This window comes from Crotalus tigris, unplaced genomic scaffold (assembly GCF_016545835.1).
Source record: "Crotalus tigris isolate CLP2741 ecotype Arizona unplaced genomic scaffold, ASM1654583v1 scf7180000023652.331455, whole genome shotgun sequence".
Classification (NCBI taxonomy): Eukaryota; Metazoa; Chordata; class Lepidosauria; order Squamata; family Viperidae; genus Crotalus; species Crotalus tigris.
In genome coordinates this window covers 175657-193536 of record NW_024100099.1, presented here as the reverse complement: position 1 = coordinate 193536, position 17880 = coordinate 175657, and the positions used below count along the sequence as shown (strand labels likewise).

General features: G+C 42.7%; 1 protein-coding gene across 3 annotated transcripts in view; it reads right to left on the bottom strand.

Moving 5' to 3' along the window:
* Positions 1-17880, bottom strand: part of LOC120297637 (unconventional myosin-Vb-like) — a 213394-nt gene that overhangs the window by 136440 nt on the left and 59074 nt on the right. For all 3 annotated transcript variants that reach the window (XM_039320485.1, XM_039320484.1, XM_039320486.1), the window contains exon 2: positions 8555-8665. In XM_039320485.1, coding sequence (XP_039176419.1) covers positions 8555-8665 — 111 coding nt within the window. The remainder of the gene's footprint in view (positions 1-8554; positions 8666-17880) is intronic.

Below are 17880 nucleotides of genomic sequence, written 5' to 3'. Positions count from 1 at the left end.
CTTTACAAGGCCTTGGTAAGGCCACACCTGGAATACGGCATCCAGTTTTGGTCACCACGATGTAAAAAAGATGCTGAGACTCTAGAAAGAGTGTAGAGAAGAGCAACAAAGATGATCAGGGGACTGGAGGCTAAAACATATAAGGAACGGCTGCTGGAATTGGGGATATCCAGTTTAATGAAGAGAAGGACGAGGGGGGACAGGATAGCAGCCTTCCAATAACTCAAGGGCTGCCCCAAAGAAGAGGGAGTCAAGCTCTTCTCCAAGGCGCCTGAAGGCAGGACAAGAAGCAACGGATGGAAACTCATCAAGGAAAGAAGCAACCTGGAGCTAAGGACAGTTAGTTTTTCCTGACAGTGAGAACAATTAACCAGTGGAACTCCTTGCCTTCAGAAGTTGTGAATGCTCCAACACTGGAAGTTTATAAGAAGAAACTGGACAGCCACTTGTCTGAAATGATATAGAGCAGTGCTGGCGAACCTATGGCGCGTGTGCCAGAGGCGGCACTCAGAGCCCTCTCTGTTGGCACACGCGCCACCGCCACCAGCAGCAGGTGCGTCGGGCCCCCATTGCCGCCCAGAGCAGGAGCCCCGCCCAGCACAAAGGAGGTGAAGCGGCCGACTAGCAAGCTCGAGTAGAGGTGGTAGAGCAGAGGTCACCCACCATTGTTGATTGGTGCACTGGAAGAAAAGGGAGGGGGAAGCATTTTACATGCATGCGTGCGTGCACGGGGCCGTGAACACGCACGTGCTGCGGGGCTAGTGCCTGCATGATACTCACTAGCCCTGCCCCATTCTTGCACGGTACAGCATCTTGTATCTGCACCCCACGGGCACAGCCGTTTTTGTGCCTTGCAGCACGGTGACCCATTTTTGCGCCCCCGGGTTTTGCGTGCCAGAGGCGGCACTCAGAGGGGCCTCCCTGCCCCCCCATGAGGGCACCCCAATGCTGATGCAGCCCTGGCACTTTGTGATAAATAAGTGGGTTTGGGGTTGCGGTCTGGGCACTCGGTCTGTAAAAGGTTCGCCATCACTAATGTAGAGTTTCCTACCTGAGCAGGGGGTTGGACTAGAAGACCTCCAAGGTCCCTTCCAACTGTACTATTACTATAATTATTAATTATTAATGAGATAAGACATAGTGACGTCAAGATAATTTTAAACGAAAAAATATAAGTTATTGCAATTTCCTAATTTATATTTTTGAATTTCTTTTCATGGCCACCTAAAATATTTTATTTATTATAACAAGTGCATTTTGTTTTCAAATCTCGGTGGCAATTGCTAACCCACAGTGCCAGTTTGAGGTTCATTCAGCAATGAGCTGATGTCTGAACTTCACCACATTCCTCTGTGTTTTTCAGCCACACTTGAGTTATTTATTACTGCAGTTTATATGATGCTTTTTTACACGTTGGAAACTCAGAGCAGCGAATAATCTAAAATAAAATATAAATAATGAAAAAGCACTAAGAGATAACATTCTTATTCATCCAACCCAAATGTTAATTCTTAAGAGAGGCAAAGAAAAATATAAACTAAACAAAATCCCTAAGGAAATGAAATCTACACCCTAAGTACTAGATGAGATTTATTAAGGTCTGTGACAATTCCCAATTGTCAATTTCTGTATTGTAATTCGGCTTATAGTATCTCTTTGTGCTGATAAACTAGTCAAGGATGTAGACCAGAATAGCAGATCTGTATCAGTCTAAATCCTAAAAAAAAAAAAGGATTATTTTTATTTTTTTCACCTACAAAAACCCTCTAACTTTCCAACTTCTTACTGTCAAGTCTCCCATTGACAAGATCAAGCAAGCAAGAGCTGCATGGATGTCGGTGAGGTCTTTTTAATATTTGGCTAGAGTAAATGCAGAATCTTGGAAACTATAATAAAACTTTCCCAGCCTCCATTATAAGGAGTGAGTCAATTAAGGTGGCGTTTCTTTGAAAGCTTGAAGATGCTTCTGTCCAAATTTCTCTTCACTGGAGATAGTTGCTTATAATAGCGGTCCCTAACCCTTGCAGCTTGGCGGCCCGGCTGGGGGGGTGGGAGGGGAACTAGGCCACGCGAGTGACGGGCCAACGGGGACAAATGCAGCTCACCTTGTGTGACTGGCGGGCAGGTGCACTTGCGCAAGTTGAGCTGGGTATGGACGCCAGCCACTCGCACAGCCCAATTCCAATAGACCACAGCCGGTAGTTGGCCACGGCCCAAGGGTTGGGGACCCCCGGTTTATAAGATAAGCCAGTGACTGACTCACGGCTATCTTTTCTTGCTTACGGCTATAATCGCTTCTATCCCTTTCCAGCCTCCCCACAATCTCTCACAATTACTAGCAGTCCTCAGCTTACAATTGGGATAGGAATTTATGTTGTACATCATTGCAGTTGTAAGTCAAGTCAACACATGATCAGACTTGATCCTATGACCAATTTTACCATGATCATTAAGCAAATCCAGCTTCTCCAATTGATCTTATTTTCAGGGAACTGGCTGGGAAAGTCACAAATTGTGATTACGTACCCCCCCCCCAGGACGCTGCAATGCGAAAAGTTGCCAAATGCCCGAATTGGGATCACGTGACCTTGGGGGTGATGCAATGGTTGCAGCTGTGATGGAAGGTCACAAATCGCTTTTTCCATGAGAGGGGTATAATTTTGAAATGCTGTCAAATGAACAATCTTCCTACCAGAAACACAAATAACATCGTGCAGGAAATATATGTCACTAAGTATTCTAGATTAAGACTGAATTGACAGCCGGTTGATTTTAGGCTTGATTTTTATTTATTTTATTTATTTATTTTGTACAAATTGCTCCAAGGATGATCCCATACTAGAGACCTGGAGAAAAGTCAAATCTAATTCTCTGCTAAGACCAGAAATCCACATTTATGAATTTCATGGCAATTCACAAAGTAAAGATATCAGCATTTTAGTTAAAATTCAGATATCATTTACAATGAGTTTTCATGAATTTGGGGGTGGATATTTTTTTTTAAAAAATGGAAGCACCACTTTTAACATCAACAATTAGGAGTAATTTAATAAAATTAATGTGAAATACTATATACACAAATATAAACTTTAGAATTAGACAGCAAGTTTGGTCTAGTGCAGTGATGGCGAACCTTTTAGAGACCGAGTGCCCCAAAACCGCCCCCGCCCTCCCAACCCGCCCCTGCTCTGTCCACCCCGCCCACCTGCAGGGCCATTCACTGCCTCCATGGCCTGCCACACATTGCCCAGGTGGCCCAGCAGCGCCATGGTGGCCACACCCTCTGCCCGCACCCCACAGCATCAACTGCGTGTGACGGGGCGTGAGGGCGGAGTCTTGTCCCCGCTGCCCGGCTGCCATGTCATTGGCTATGCTGCTCTGTGCGGGCCACACTTGGGGGTGACTCTCCTCCAGTGGGGCTGCTGGTGAGGAGGGGGCCGTGGGGGGAGGCGGGGCTGGGGCAATGGCACACGTGCCCACAGAGAGGGCTCTGAGTGCCGCCTCTGGCATGCGTGCCATAGGTTCGCCACCATTGGTCTAGTGGTTAAAAGCAGAAGACGGTGAGTTCTAGTCCTGCCTTAGGGCTGAAAGCCAATTGGGTACCTTTGGGTCAGTCACCAGGAGACGGTGAGTTCTAGTCCTGCCTTAAGCATTAAAAGCTGGCTGGGTGAATTGGGCCAATCACTCTCTCAGCCCTACCTACCTCACAGAGTGGTGGTTGTGGGGAAAATAAGAGGAGAAAGGAGTATCAGGTAAGTTCACTGTTTTGAGTTATTAAAAATAATAAAGGTGGGAGAGAAGAAATAAATAAAAAAATTCTCTACATTATTAGTATTGTATCTTTATGTTGTAATCTCTCCTAATGGAGCTTGCTATCCTAATTAAATGGATAAACTCAATTAGTTCAATATTTCAATCACTTTCTAAATTTTCGGGGGGGGGGGGTTGAGAGTATGATCTGAAATCTCCCTCCTATCTCAGAATTACTGTAATTTTAATAAATGTCTTGTTTAGCAACTATGTACATGTAGCACATTACCAGTATTTACTGTTTTGGATTCAAAGTCTGAAAGATGCTTCAAATCACATGGGGGCAGGCAGGGACACTGCATTGCATAAGTGAAATTGCCTTTCCCAGACTGAACCCATTTCATTTCTGGGCAAAGACACAGTTGCTTTAATGAGTTTCAGACAGGGATTACATGTCCTGTGCACCTATTAGCTTTTAAATCTGAAGTGTCCTAATCTTCACCATAATGTTACAGTTTATGACAGGGGTCTCCAAATTTGGCCCTTTTAGGACTTGGGGACGTCAACTTCCAGAATTCCTCAGCCAGGCACACGTGCCTGGCTGAGGAATTCTGGGAGTTGACGTCCCCAAGTCCTAAAAGGGCCAAGTTTGAAGACCCCTGCACTATATCATGGAGTTCTTTTTCCAATATGCAAAAGGCTGAGGAATTCTGGGAGTTGAAGTCCACAAGTCCTAAAAGGGCCAGGTTTGAAGACCCCTGGTCTAGGAAAATGGCCTCCCAATTCAGCATGATCTATCAAATCAGTATGGTTTATATGGAGAAGAAGTAATGGTTGGAAACTAATCAAGGAGAGAAGCAACCTAGAACTAAGGAGAAGCTTCCTGACAGCGAGAACAATTAACCAGTGGAACAACCTGCCTCCAGAAGCGGTAAATGCTCCAACACTGGAAGTTTTTAAGAAGAGACTGGACAGCCATTTGTCTGAAATGGTGTAGGGTTTCCTGCCTGAGCAGGGGGTTGGACTAGATGACCTCCAAGGTCCCTTCCAACTCTGTTATTCTGTTATCAAAGGTGTATCACAGAACTGGGTCAATGTTTAAATTAGTGAAACACTGGGTTGATAGATTCATGCAGATTATGCTAAAATAGTAGTAGTAAAGTGATGATCATAGAGTTCTGTTATTTAAAAAAGAGTCTGCTTTTGTGGAACAGCCTGATTGCATTTTAATTATCAGAGGAAGATTACATCTCATATGTTACAGCATCTTAGGTTGAGTCAGGTTTGTCATTATTTTATGCAAGGCTCTGGAATTTATATGGAGCTGGGAATTAAGTAGACCCATTTTAGCACAATTAGTACTTGCAGCAGGAATAACAATCACCTCTCTTGGGACAGGATCTGGCCTGCATTCAGGGACAGCTCAAATTCATGTGACCTTTATTATTATAAGTGCATTTAATGAGGAACCCTGGCATCCCAATGAACTAATGGTCTGAAGGACAGAAACATCCAAAAACACAGAAATTAACCCTTAAAGATCCCTTCCAACTACATTCTCGTCCACCCATGGTGATTCCAGTATGGAATCACCCTGAGAAAGTGAGAAATTAGATTTTTGGAGCAGGGTTAAAGGACCAGCAAGGAAGTCATAATGGTATCCACATCTGTTTCTTATGCTGGGAGGCTGAGAAAAGACCACTCAAGTGCTGCGTTCCTGATAAATATAGCTTAACGCAAAAGGTGCCAAGGTTTTACAACACTGGGATTTTAAATGGTGCCACTTGATCCATGACACACAGCATCGAGTGCAAAGTTTCTGTTTATTTTGCCCATCCATATGTGGCTTGCTTTATATTCATCTGTAGGAAAACAGTCCTTTGCCATTCAGAATTGTTAACATCTAGGTCAGGGATAGGCAACCTGGGCTCTTTAATGACTCCTGGACTTCAACTCCCAGAATTCCTGGGCCAGCCTAGCTCAGCTTGGAAACCTCTCCCTGTCTCCTCAGCATGGCTGGCTTGGGAATTCTGGGAGTTGAAGTCCACCAGTCATAAAAGAGCCAAGGTTGCCTACCCCTGGTCTAGACTCTAGGCCTAGGGTAGGGGTCTTCAAACTTGGCCCTTTTATGACTCGTGGACTCCCAGAATTCCTGAGCCAGCATGGGGGAATTATAGCCCCCTCATGACTGGTGGACTTCAACTCCCAGAATTCCTCAGCCAGCCTGGTTCAGCTTGGAAACCTCTCCCTTTTCCCTCAGCATGGCTGGCTCAGGAATTCTGGGAGTTGAAGTCGAGTCACAAAAGAGCCAAGGTTGCCTACCCCTGAACTAAGCCAGGGGTCTTCAAACTTGGCTCTTTTATGACTCGTGAACTTCAACTCCCAGAATTCCTGAGCCATGCTGAGGGGAAAGTGAGAGGTTTCCAAGCTGAGCCATGGCTGGCTCAGGAATTCTGGGAGTTGAAGTCCACCAGTCATAAAAGAGCCAAGGTTGCCTACCCCTGGTCTAGGTCAATGTTTTTCCAACTTGGCAACTTTAAGAAATATGGATTTCAGCTTCCCATGCAAGCTGGGGAATTCTGGGAGTTGAAGTCCATAGATCTTAAAGCTGCCAAGCTTGTAAAAGGCTGATCTGGATTTGAATGACCAGAAGGGAGTGTTTTTATTAGCAGATCACGCTGCCCAGATCTCTCTCAAAGACACACTCTTAGAGTCCATGGCAATCCATTATAAAGTGGATTCCTTCACTTAACACAGTAAATATCCTATGCGAACTCAGTAAAAATAAACTTGGCGGCTTGCAACTCTTGCTTGGGTAAACTTTATGCAATGGCCCATGGCTACAGGCTTAACAAATCTCAACTTGAAACCCATCTCTTTATTTACTAGTTTCGGCAACCTGTTTCATATGGCTTAATTTCAAACAGTCTCTGGAAACAATCAGAGGAGAAAGGAAAGAAGGATTAATAATCCTAACTGTCAGCTGGGAAAAATGTTCCTTATCACTGCTGGAGGGAAAAATATCAGCCTCTTTAAAGTATATAAAGGTATGCACAGATATGATCTAAAGTTAATACTTCTTTTTCTGCAAAAAAAAGTTCATTTAGGGACCGAAGTTATAACGGCACTGAAAAAAATGACTTATGACTGTTTTTCACACTTACAACCATTGCAGGTTTCCGATGACCCCACGATCAAAATTCAAATGCTCGGCAACCAACTCATATTTATGACGGTCATAGCGTCCGGGGATCACGTGATCCCCTTTTGTGAGCTTCTGACAAGCAAAGTCCATGTGGAATCCAGATTCACTTAACAACCGTGTTACTAACAGTGATTCAGTTAACAACTGTGGCAAGAAAGGTCGTACGATGGGGCAAAATTTACTTAACTGTCTCCCTTAGTAACATATAATTTTAGGCTCAGTTGTGGTCGTAAGTCAAGGACTACCTCGTACACTTTTGAAATCAGTGGGAGGAAGAGACAGAAACGCTCCCAAATCCACATCAATGCTTTATGCCAAAGTTTATCAACCGTACCAACTTCAAGCTGCGTGAACTTCAGCTCCCAGAATCCCCCAGCCAGCTCTGCTGGCTGGGGGATTCTAGGAGCTGAAGTCCACGCAGTTTAAAATTGCTGAAGTTGAGAAACACTGCTTTTTGCCACCTCTTTTATAAGGGTGACAACGTTCACTTGGCAGGCTTGTATAAACAGTGACAACGTTCACCCGGCAGGCTTAAAAATTAGTCACAATGTCCTTGGTAAATTTTTCAGCCAGTAAAAGTGGCATCTGCTAACTCATTTGTTATCACAAATGATCTGGAACACAACAAGGTTAGGAAACAGTAATAAAGAATATATTTTCTGTTGCCACTAAATTGGCCAGTTAGGTAACACACATTATATCTTAAAAGTAGAAGCACCTCCATGAAAACTGCACTGAATTGGTGTTATTCCTTTGTTGTTATTGGTAGCAACTAAGCTTTTTTTCATAATTTATTAGAATTTTTTTTATAAAGAATTTCTAATATTTGTTATGACACGTCCTATTTCAATCTCTGCTGTTTGATATGTTTCAGGGCAGTGAGTCATTGGAGAGACTGAATAGACATTTAGAGGTGTCTGTTATATTTAAGCCCAATTATTCAAAGCACAAAAGTTGCCCACACAATATCCAAAGATGTCAGGTGCCACTGAATACCGTACTTAATTGTTCAAACTCTTCAAACTGTTAAAATGAATTACGTTTTAAACTAATTGTCTTAAAGGATGTGACTTGAAAACACAACGACCACTCATAATAATGCTCATTGAATATAATGATAAAATAATATTAATAGTGATTCAATTGAGTATAATTGGGCAACAATTCTCAGAAAAACCAAATGTCTTTTCCTGCATGATACAATGAGGGTTTTATAAATGAACAATTACTTTAGCCCATCAGTTAAACAGGACATACAGTATTCAGTGTCACAAGCATTGAGTTTTACAATCAAATGAAACAAATTATCAGAAAAAAACCCTCTGAAAAATGACTACACTATGGAAATGGGCAATGAATAATACCTGTTTTAGCTCTCCACTTCCCTATATATAGGTTCAGTGTTATTCACTTTTAAAGCGGGTACGCATCTCTGCCAGGAATCTCTGCCAATGTGAAGAACTATAGTATTAAAAATTCAGTGCTGGTTAAACCCTCACATTGCTTTCTCGGCCTTTGTTCAGGTAACAGTTCATAAGACCGGCCTGCGATAGAGAACTTTACAAAGGAGGGAAAGAAAAACACAAGCCGGAGGCCTACCGTTTCATCTTCAAGTTTCAGACGCAGAGTTTTGTCTCCCTCTTTGTAATTTCTGATGATTTCAGCTGATTTCCAGACTTCTTCAGGGTCAGGAATCCAAACCCTTGTATACTACAGTGGGAAAAACAATAAGAAAAAATAAAATATTAAGATGAGCACCAGGAAACGAACATAGGTCAAAAAAGGAAGTTAACTGTCTACTCTTGAACCTTACCCTTAATGGTGCCCAGCTTTGTACCTAGGAGAGAAAGGGCCCCCCACATAAAATCATTTAATATTGTAGTTCAAAGTATATATTGCTCTCAGTATAGACCTTTTTAGGATTTCCAGGCTGTTGATAAGATAATGCAATGCTAGGTTAGCAAACTTCCGCACTCTATATGGGGGGGGGAGTTTAAGCAGCAGGAATTCTGTAACATTAATCAATTTATCCAGATTTATTGCAAGGAAGCTATTTTAATAAAGCCATGTTTAGATAATAATAATAATAATAATAATAATAATAATAATAATAATAATAATAACCATGTATGGATCGTGGACACTGCTGTACCTGGAGACAGCAGAATAGAAGAGAAAGAACTGGAGAAGATAACAAAATACAAAGACCTGTAAGTAGAAATAGAACGACTATGGCAGGGGTAGGCAACCTTGGCTCTTTTATGACTGGTGGACTTCAACTCCCAGAATTCCTGAGCCAGCCTGGCTCAGTTTGGAAACCTCTCCCTTCCCCTCAGCGTGGCTGGCTCAGGAATTCTGGGAGTTGAAGTCCACCTGTCATAAAAGAGCCATAAAAGGTTGCCTACCCATGGACTATGGCAAAAGAAAGCAAAAATTGTACCACTACAAATAGGCGCCTTGGGTGCAATCCCAAAACAACTGGAGCACCACTTGAACACCATCGACAAGTGGTTAAGGCACCAAGCTAGAAACCAGGAGAATGTGAGTTCTAATCCTGCCTGACACATGAAAGCCACCCAAGTGACTTTGGGTCAGTCATTCTCTCTCAGCCCAACCCACCTCACAGGACTGTTTTTGAACTGAAAGCAGAAAGAAGGAAAAGTATTAGGTACGTCTGTCTCAGGGAACTGAAGGTGTTCTTTGATGAATAAGAGAGCTGGAAGGGAGCTTAGTTCCAGGTTGCTTCTCTCCTTGACGGGTTTCCATCCGTTGCTTCTTGTCCTGCCTTCAGGGGCTTTGGAGAAGAGCTTGACTGCCTCTTCTTTGGGGCAGTCCCTCAAATACTGGAAGACGGCTATCCTGTCACCCCCTGGTCAGTCTCTTCATCAAACTAGACCAGGGGTGTCAAACTGCCGACCCACGGGCCGGATGCGTCATGCCAAACCCGCGCCCACCCCAGCTCCGGCAATAGGGAAAAAGTTGCGATACGTCGCGACACGTCGAGTTTGACACCTCTGAACTAGACCTACCCAATTCCTGCCATTATTCTTCGTATGTTTTAGCCTCCAGCCCCAACTTCTCCACAGTCTTTCCACAGTCTCAACCTTTTTTATATTGCAGTGATCAAAACTGGATGCAGTATTCCAGTGTGGCCTTATCAAGGCATTGTAAAGCTCCATTGTGGTTGTTTCTTCTCTTCGGGTGGTTTCTATATTTCTATTATTTTGTTTTATTATTGTTTTTATTGATTATTGTACTCTTCCTGAGTCACTTTTTGTGAGATGGGTAGCCATGTACATGTGAGGAATAAAGACAATAAATAATAATAATGCTCCTGAAAAAAATGAGAGGAAAGAGGGGGGAAATTGGGAAAGAGAACCAAGCTGCTATGTCAACCTGAATCACAACTTCTGACCTTCTGAGCTGCTGTTAATGCTCTTACTTCTAATTACACAAGGAAAAATTGCCACAAAAGAACCTCGACATTTATATCCCACACTGGGCTCATTTAATTCCCACACATCACTGTTTACACCTTCTGTGGCTCCTAAACCCGAATTTAATCCTGGTGGCCATCACTTTCCGAAAGACTAGGAATAACGATTTTCTTAAATAAATCAACAACAAAGGCACTAATTTTTACCAAGAGACACTGAAAATATAAATCTGACAATAAGTAGGCAACTCATTTTTTTTCTGGAATGTAAACAATTTGTTCCTGGCTTAATGTGACTTACAAATTGATCATTGTGGATTTGTTCTACAGGTAGTTCTTGACATGCGACCGTAATGGAGCCTGCCCATTATAGTCATATGTCATGACAGTCATAAAACAGATTTTTTATTTTTCTATGGTGGCCATTAGGGGAATGCCATAGTCGTTAAGCAAAGCAACAGTTCGCAACCGGCATGATTTTGCCACAAAATCAGAAGCGTGAGTTACGTGGCCGTGGAGGGTGCCCGACTGCTGGAACTTTGAGGGCGAGGATCCTAAGACCCCCTTTTCAGATTGGTCATAACTTCAAACTAGTCGCTAAGCAACTGGTTGTAAATCAAGGACTACCCTACATGTGCAAATCAGATTGTTAGACTGATTCACCAAGCTGGAATCACTTTGGCTTTGGATGAACCCAGGAACAGTCTGACATACAGCAGCTGGTGAGATCTTGAAAACGCTCAACTTAGTAGTTCATTTAACCATGGTCCAAAATTAGGACAGCTTCAGCCTCAGCCTGCTTTGCAACTTACAACTGTGTACTCTGGGAAGCAGAATGGAGGCGTTTGCAAGTTCTGAGTTCCCCCAAGGGCTTAAACAAAGAGTGACAGTCTGGAAATTGCTGTCACTTTTGGATGGGGTGCCAAGCAGTAGCATTCTAGGTTGCTTTTTTTTTTAAGTCTTATTAGACAAATCTGCTTTCTTTCCTGCAAAAGCCAATTTTGTCATCCCCTTTTCCCAGTGGAAAAATAGAGAGTGTACCCTGCTCATATACCTTAATCTACAGGTAGTTCTTGACTTATAGCCAGTCACTTAGCAACTGTACAGATAATCCCCGACTTACAACCATTCATTTAGTGACTGTTAGAAGTTACAGCAGTACTGAAAAAAATGACTTATGACCGATTTTCACACGACCGTTGCAGCATCAACACGGTCACGTGATCAAAATACAGCTGCTTGGCAACTGGCATGTGCTTACGACAGTTGCATTGTCCTGGGGTCACGTGACCCATTGGTACCTTCCCCAGTCGGCCCTGAGAAGCAAAGTCAAGGGGGGGGGGAAGGCAGATCTGCTTAATGATCGCATGAATCACTTAGCAACTGCAAAGATTTGCTCAATTGTGGCAAAAATGTCGCAAACTGGGACAAAACTCGCTTAACAATTGTCTTGCTTAGCAAGACAGTTTGGAAGTTCTGGAAGCCACTATACCCCTTTGCAGAAATATGACGACATGTCGCAGTCTGAGCAACTGGCCCGCATTTATTGACATTTCCAGTATCCCAAAGTCACCTGATGGCATTTTCACCGAAAAACAACATTTACTTCTGGTTTTTAGCAAAAATGGTCCATAGCAATCAATGGATTGACTTTACAAATACGGCATTAGCTCGACTGCCAAGGTCTTGTTAGGACTGATTGCCCTCCGTTTGCTTAAAATTCACCACAAAAAGGTTGTAGAAACATGCGGTGACCGATTTTACAACTTGTGACCATAATGGGCAGGTTCTATTACGGCGGTAAAGTGTAAATCAAGGACTACCTAGGTCGGGGATAGGCAACCTTGGCTCTTTTATGACTGGTGGACTTCAACTTCCAGAATTCCTGAGCTGCCTCCAGCCAGCTTTCGTTGTTTTAACACCTTCAGGAACGCTGGTCACCTCATTCCTGAGGGAAATTCTCTATCTGCTATCCCTCTAATTCAGTGGTTCTCAACCTTTTTAATGCCGCGACCCCCAACCAGTCATAAGTCGAGGACTACTCAACCGGTCGTAAGTCGAGGACTACTCAACTGGTGCAGCACTGTTTGCAGAATGGGACTTTTGGCGGGCTCAGCAGGGCAAAGACAGCCTGGACAATTCCTATTGGCTTTTGAAAGCCAATAGAATTAGACTCTGTTCAAGAGAGTCTATTCTATTGGCTTTCAAAAGCCAAGAGAATAAAAGGGAGTAGCACAGCTAAGGAAAAGAGGAAAAAAATGGCCGACTGTGTTGTTTGGCGACCCCCGTGAAATGGTCGTTCGACCCCAAATGGGGTCCCGACCCACAGGTTGAGAACCGCTGCTCTAATTCATGGATTAGGTCAGGGGTAGGCAACCTTGGCTCTTTTATGACTGGTGGACTTCAACTCCCAGAATTCCTGAGCCAGCCTGGCTCAGCTTGGAAGCCTCTCTCTTTCCCCTCAGCATGGCTGGCTCAGGGATTCTGGGAGTTGAAGTCCACCAGTCCTAAAAGAGCCAAGATGGCCTACCCCTGACCTAGGTAGAAATAGCCATTAGCAACAGCCTGACTAAAACTAATGGAGAAGAAAAGTACAGTTGTTTTAATTTATGTGTACAAAACTTCCATGGCACAGAAATCCTCCAAACATTCCCATTAAATATTGTAAGTATTTCAAATTCCACCAAAGGGAAATATTACTGCACAATTATACAGAGCAGAGATATGAGCTGTATTTAATTCATGCTGTTTTACTACTAAACAGCCTAATTCTTACTTCCCAAATTATTGTGTGAGCAGGGAGAAAGATCTCCTTTGGGTTTTACGTGTCTCTGAACTCCGCTTCCCAGTTCCACCATTCAAAACTGTGTACAAAAATGAGCTTAGGACCAATCACATCCATAAGGAATACTGCTTCACAAACTGTGCATTTCAGGACAAATGCATAGAAAGGGACATAATTTTTCACATGCAAGGTTTCCTTCCAAATTCCCAATGTGATACGAAATAAAATAGATATGAAACATTTTTTTCTTTCCACCCCAGCTAAGAACCTTGCATTTATATATAAGACTACTTTTAAAGCCACCGGATTAAAATTGTCCTCTTCTTAATAAAAAAATCAGAGAACCTTTCGGTTCCTTTGCTAAGATGTATTTTAGGGGAAAAGATGAGAAAAGGTTGCATGAGCTAAGATTTCTTATTATTCTAGCTTGAAAGGAGAACATCCAAGACCATTATCTCCACCAACCCTGATAGGGCAAGCCTCTAGAATAGGGGCTGGCAACCTGGGCTCTTTTATGACTCCTAGACTTCAACTCCCAGAATTCCTGAGCCAGCCATGCTGAGGGAAAAGGGAGAGGTTTCCCAGCTGAGCCATGCCGGCTCAGGAATTCTGGGAGTTGAAGTCCACAAGCCATGAGGGGGCCATAGTTTCTCCATGCTGGCTGAGGAATTCTGGGAGTTGAAGTCCACCAGTCATAAAAGGGCTAAGTTTGAAGACCCCTGGCTTAAATATTTAAATATTTTTCCTCACAGTCACATTTTCAAAATTCAGGCATTTGGGCAGGGGTAGGCAACCTGGGCTCTTTTATGACTCGTGGACTTCAACTCCCAGAATTCCTGAGCCAGCCATGCTGAGGGAAAAGGGAGAGGTTTCCCAGCTGAGCCATGCTGGCTCAGGAAGTCTGGGAGTTGAAGTCCACAAGCCATGAGGGGGCCAAAGCTTCCCCCATGCTGGCTCAACTCTGGGAGTTGAAGTTCACAAGTCATAAAAGAGCCCAGGTTGCCTACCCCTGGTCTAGACTCTTGGCCTAGGGTAGAGGTCTTCAAACTTGGCTCTTTTATGACTGGTGGACTTCAACTCCCAGAATTCCTGAGCCAGCCATGCTGAGGGGACAGGGAGAGATTTCCAAGCTGAGCCAGGCTGGCTCAGGAATTCTGGGAGTTGAAGTCCACCAGTCATAAAAGAGCCCAAGTTGCCCACCTCCCGGTTCTGCCCTGTCTAACTGAACCCCCTTCCTGCTGGGCTGAAGACATTACAAAAAAAAAAAAAAAGGAAGGAACATTCAGACCAGTCCATTGCTGAAGAGGGAGAATTCCATAAAGCTGGGCCTATTACTGAGAAAATCTGTTTTTCTATCCACCCTCTTACATTGCATGTCTCTGAAAAGGCTTTCTCTTGGTGACTAGATTCATTCCTGACAAACTAATCCCATTAAAGGGGTTTTGTTGAGATGCCAAAAGTGTCAAAATCCTCTGTTGTTCATCTCCTTAAAAAAGAACAGACTTCCACTCTCCATAGATCCAACTCCAATTATTTATATACTTACAAAATGAGTAACGTACCTACAAAGTATATTGGAGCACTTTAAGAATCAGACTTTCTCAAAGGTGAATTAATAGATTTGCTGAAGTACACCCACATTAATAAAAGCTTGCACCAACTTCTAGGTAACACCTTGTGAAATCTGACACACACAGAATACAAAACACTTCAGCTTGAGCCTTTAAGCTGTGCTTCTGTAGTAACTGTTATAAATAAGGCAGATGGTGCTTCCCACTTTCTAAGTGCAACTCTCAAGAGCAATGAGAAAGAGACAGCAATATCTAGCCACAGGTTTCTGACACTAAATCCATCTTTAAAGTGGATTTAAATTCCTCTTCAAGAGTTAACTTTAAAGGTCAGGGAGTGTTCCAATGGACTGCAAAAAATTGGGTATCTTCCTACAGCCTGTATCTCAGTTCTCACGCTGAGAAGTGTTAATTCTCAAATAATTCCATTGCAGAGCAGCTGCTAGCAGCAGTAAATTAAGCAATTCGTTATAAGAATCTGTGGAGTCAAAAGCACTCACCTCCAAGGAGTCATCCCACTGGGCCTCTGTTTGAGTCAGTGTCCTGACTCGAGTTCTTTCCATTAGCCTCCCCAAAGATGGACCGTTTGGTGATGGGGTCTAAATCTCAAATCGGAAATGCCATAGAATTTCCGCTTTTTAGAAGAGTTGGTCAGATCTTTCTCTGTACTAATTACTGGAAACATACTAAGTTGTATATCAGCATCCCCAAGTCTTTCTCACTCTAAAAGGCAGCAGTTTTTCAGCAGCTCAGAGAAAAAACTATTTCATCAGCTGCTCTCAGCCCTTTTATTTCCTCCAGGTGTATTAAAGTAGCAATTCACACATCTGAGATAGGACAATGGTTGTTTTCCAAATTAATGGCAAAACTCTGGAGCATATATAATCCAGTTTGTTTGAAAACACCTTGAAACAATGCAATTATTACTAGTAGCATGAATTTATTAATAATAAAGCTGATTTCACTTGGGTTCGGTTAGCTTGTTTAATAGATTACGGGAATGCTGTGAATATATCTTGATTTGAGTGAAGCTCAACAACTGGAACTGGGTAGCCTGTTAGAGCTACACCTGACTTGAAAACCAAGATCAAAGAAAGCTCAATAACAATTTCTTGTCAAACTAGAGTGATATATCAAGTGGAGTGACACATGGAATCGTATCTTTCAGAATTTTATATTTTGGAATAGAAAAATGGGTCCTAATGCTGCTTTAACTCTGACTTACAACATCCCTCACCAGTCAGCAGGCTTAGCTGGGGCTGCAGGAAGTTGTAACTCAATATAGGAAGGTAATCAGTCAGCTTAGCAAGACTTTGTGTTTTGAGTTCAGCTGAGTTGCTGTTCCTCCTCTTTATTCCTAATTTGCAGGCTCACCCAGGAGGGCAGACAAGTAAGTACCATCAATGCTATTTGCCTGGATCTCAAGCACATCTCAGTCCAAATAGAAAATCCGACACCAGCCTTGCCTGTTTCATAACCTGAAGTAGGTTTAAAAATCAGAAATGCAACCTGAATTCATTGTTTTTTTTGTATAAATTAATCTCCTTTCTCCTTAAAACATTTTTTTTTAAATGCAATGTACCTTCTCGCCCATGTATCCACTCAGGGAATAGGAAAATTACTTTTCTTAAAATCTTTTGCTCCTCATTGAAATGTTTTTTATTTATTTTTTTCCAATGAATTTATCATAATCCTTAAATTTATCATTATTGTCATCATTTCTGTGGTGTTATTATTGGTCCTATGTAAAATCAGAAGTAGAAAGGTTAGAATGTAAATTAAAGTTATATCCCATCGCTAATATTTTTAATTCAACATCCTTAACACCCTTCACAGATGCCTCTTTTGCGCCAGAACCTTTTACTATGGGCCATCAGATGAAGAAGCAAACAGCTCATAAAAAAACTAAAGCATTTGCTGTATGTGTTGAGTGATGATATTCACCTTTACAAATTGATATAATTTGGAAAATGAATCTCAACAGTTTGTCAAATGGCCAATGATCTTCTTGCATCAGAGAAACAACCTGCCAATCAAACCTGACCTTACAAGAGGTCAATTTCATCATCTTCACAGTTAAGTCAACCACTATTTTATCATCTTCAAGATGATATGAGGAAACTGCCTCAACTACCCAGCCAGGGATACTTGCTAAGTACTAACGGAAGTAAAACCTTTGAGTAACCAGGATGCAGCCAGCCAGCCAGGCCACTGGATAAGGCAACGCTTGGGGAGCTAATGGGGGTGATGATGCAGAAACGAGGCTGTCAGAGTTGTCCAGTCTTGGGAGTTTAAGGGGCCCTGAAGCTGTTTGAAAGAATCGACCTACATTCTTTTTACATTTGTCTCTCTGATTAAATGAAGGGAGGGGAGGATCACTTTTGCTCCTGTAATCTAATGACATCTGCAGATGTTTGGAGGGGAATGGTTTCAGATCCACCAGGATTCACCTGGATGTGCAACCGGGATGATCACAAGGCCCATCTTCACTAGCCCTTCGGCTAGTGAAGGAAAGTAGCATGACTGTTTCATACTTTAGACCAGCTTCCAACTTTAAGACAAGTGGACTTCAACTCCCGTAATTCTGGGAGTTGATGTCCACAAGTCTTAAAGTTTCTAAGGCTGGACACCCTGGTTTAGACCTTAGACATTCCTTTTGGGGTTATTACTTATGACAGAGGTCCCCAACATTTTGGGCACCAGGGAACAGTTCCATGGAGAAAGGTTTTTCCGCGGACTGGAGAGTGCATGGTTTTGTGATGGGGCTTCGCTTGTTTGTGTGGACCGGTTGCTGGCACACCGTGGCCCAGTACCAGTCCACAGACCGGGGGTTGGAGACCTCTGACGTATGGTATTGATATTACTCATTCATCTCCACTTTTGTTCTCCAAACCAGGCACATGAGTAAATATTTAAATCCATGGGTGATTTAAATAAGTATACATACATCGATTAGTTTACATCTATGTGGTTGCTAAGAATTGATACCAACTTAATGGCTCATAGTCACACATACATTAGCTACACTGTGTGTAGGTAGTGCTTGACTTAACAACCATTCATTTAGCAACTGTCCAAAATTACTACCGCAGTGAAAAAAGTGACTTATGACTGGTCCTCACAGTTACAACTGTTG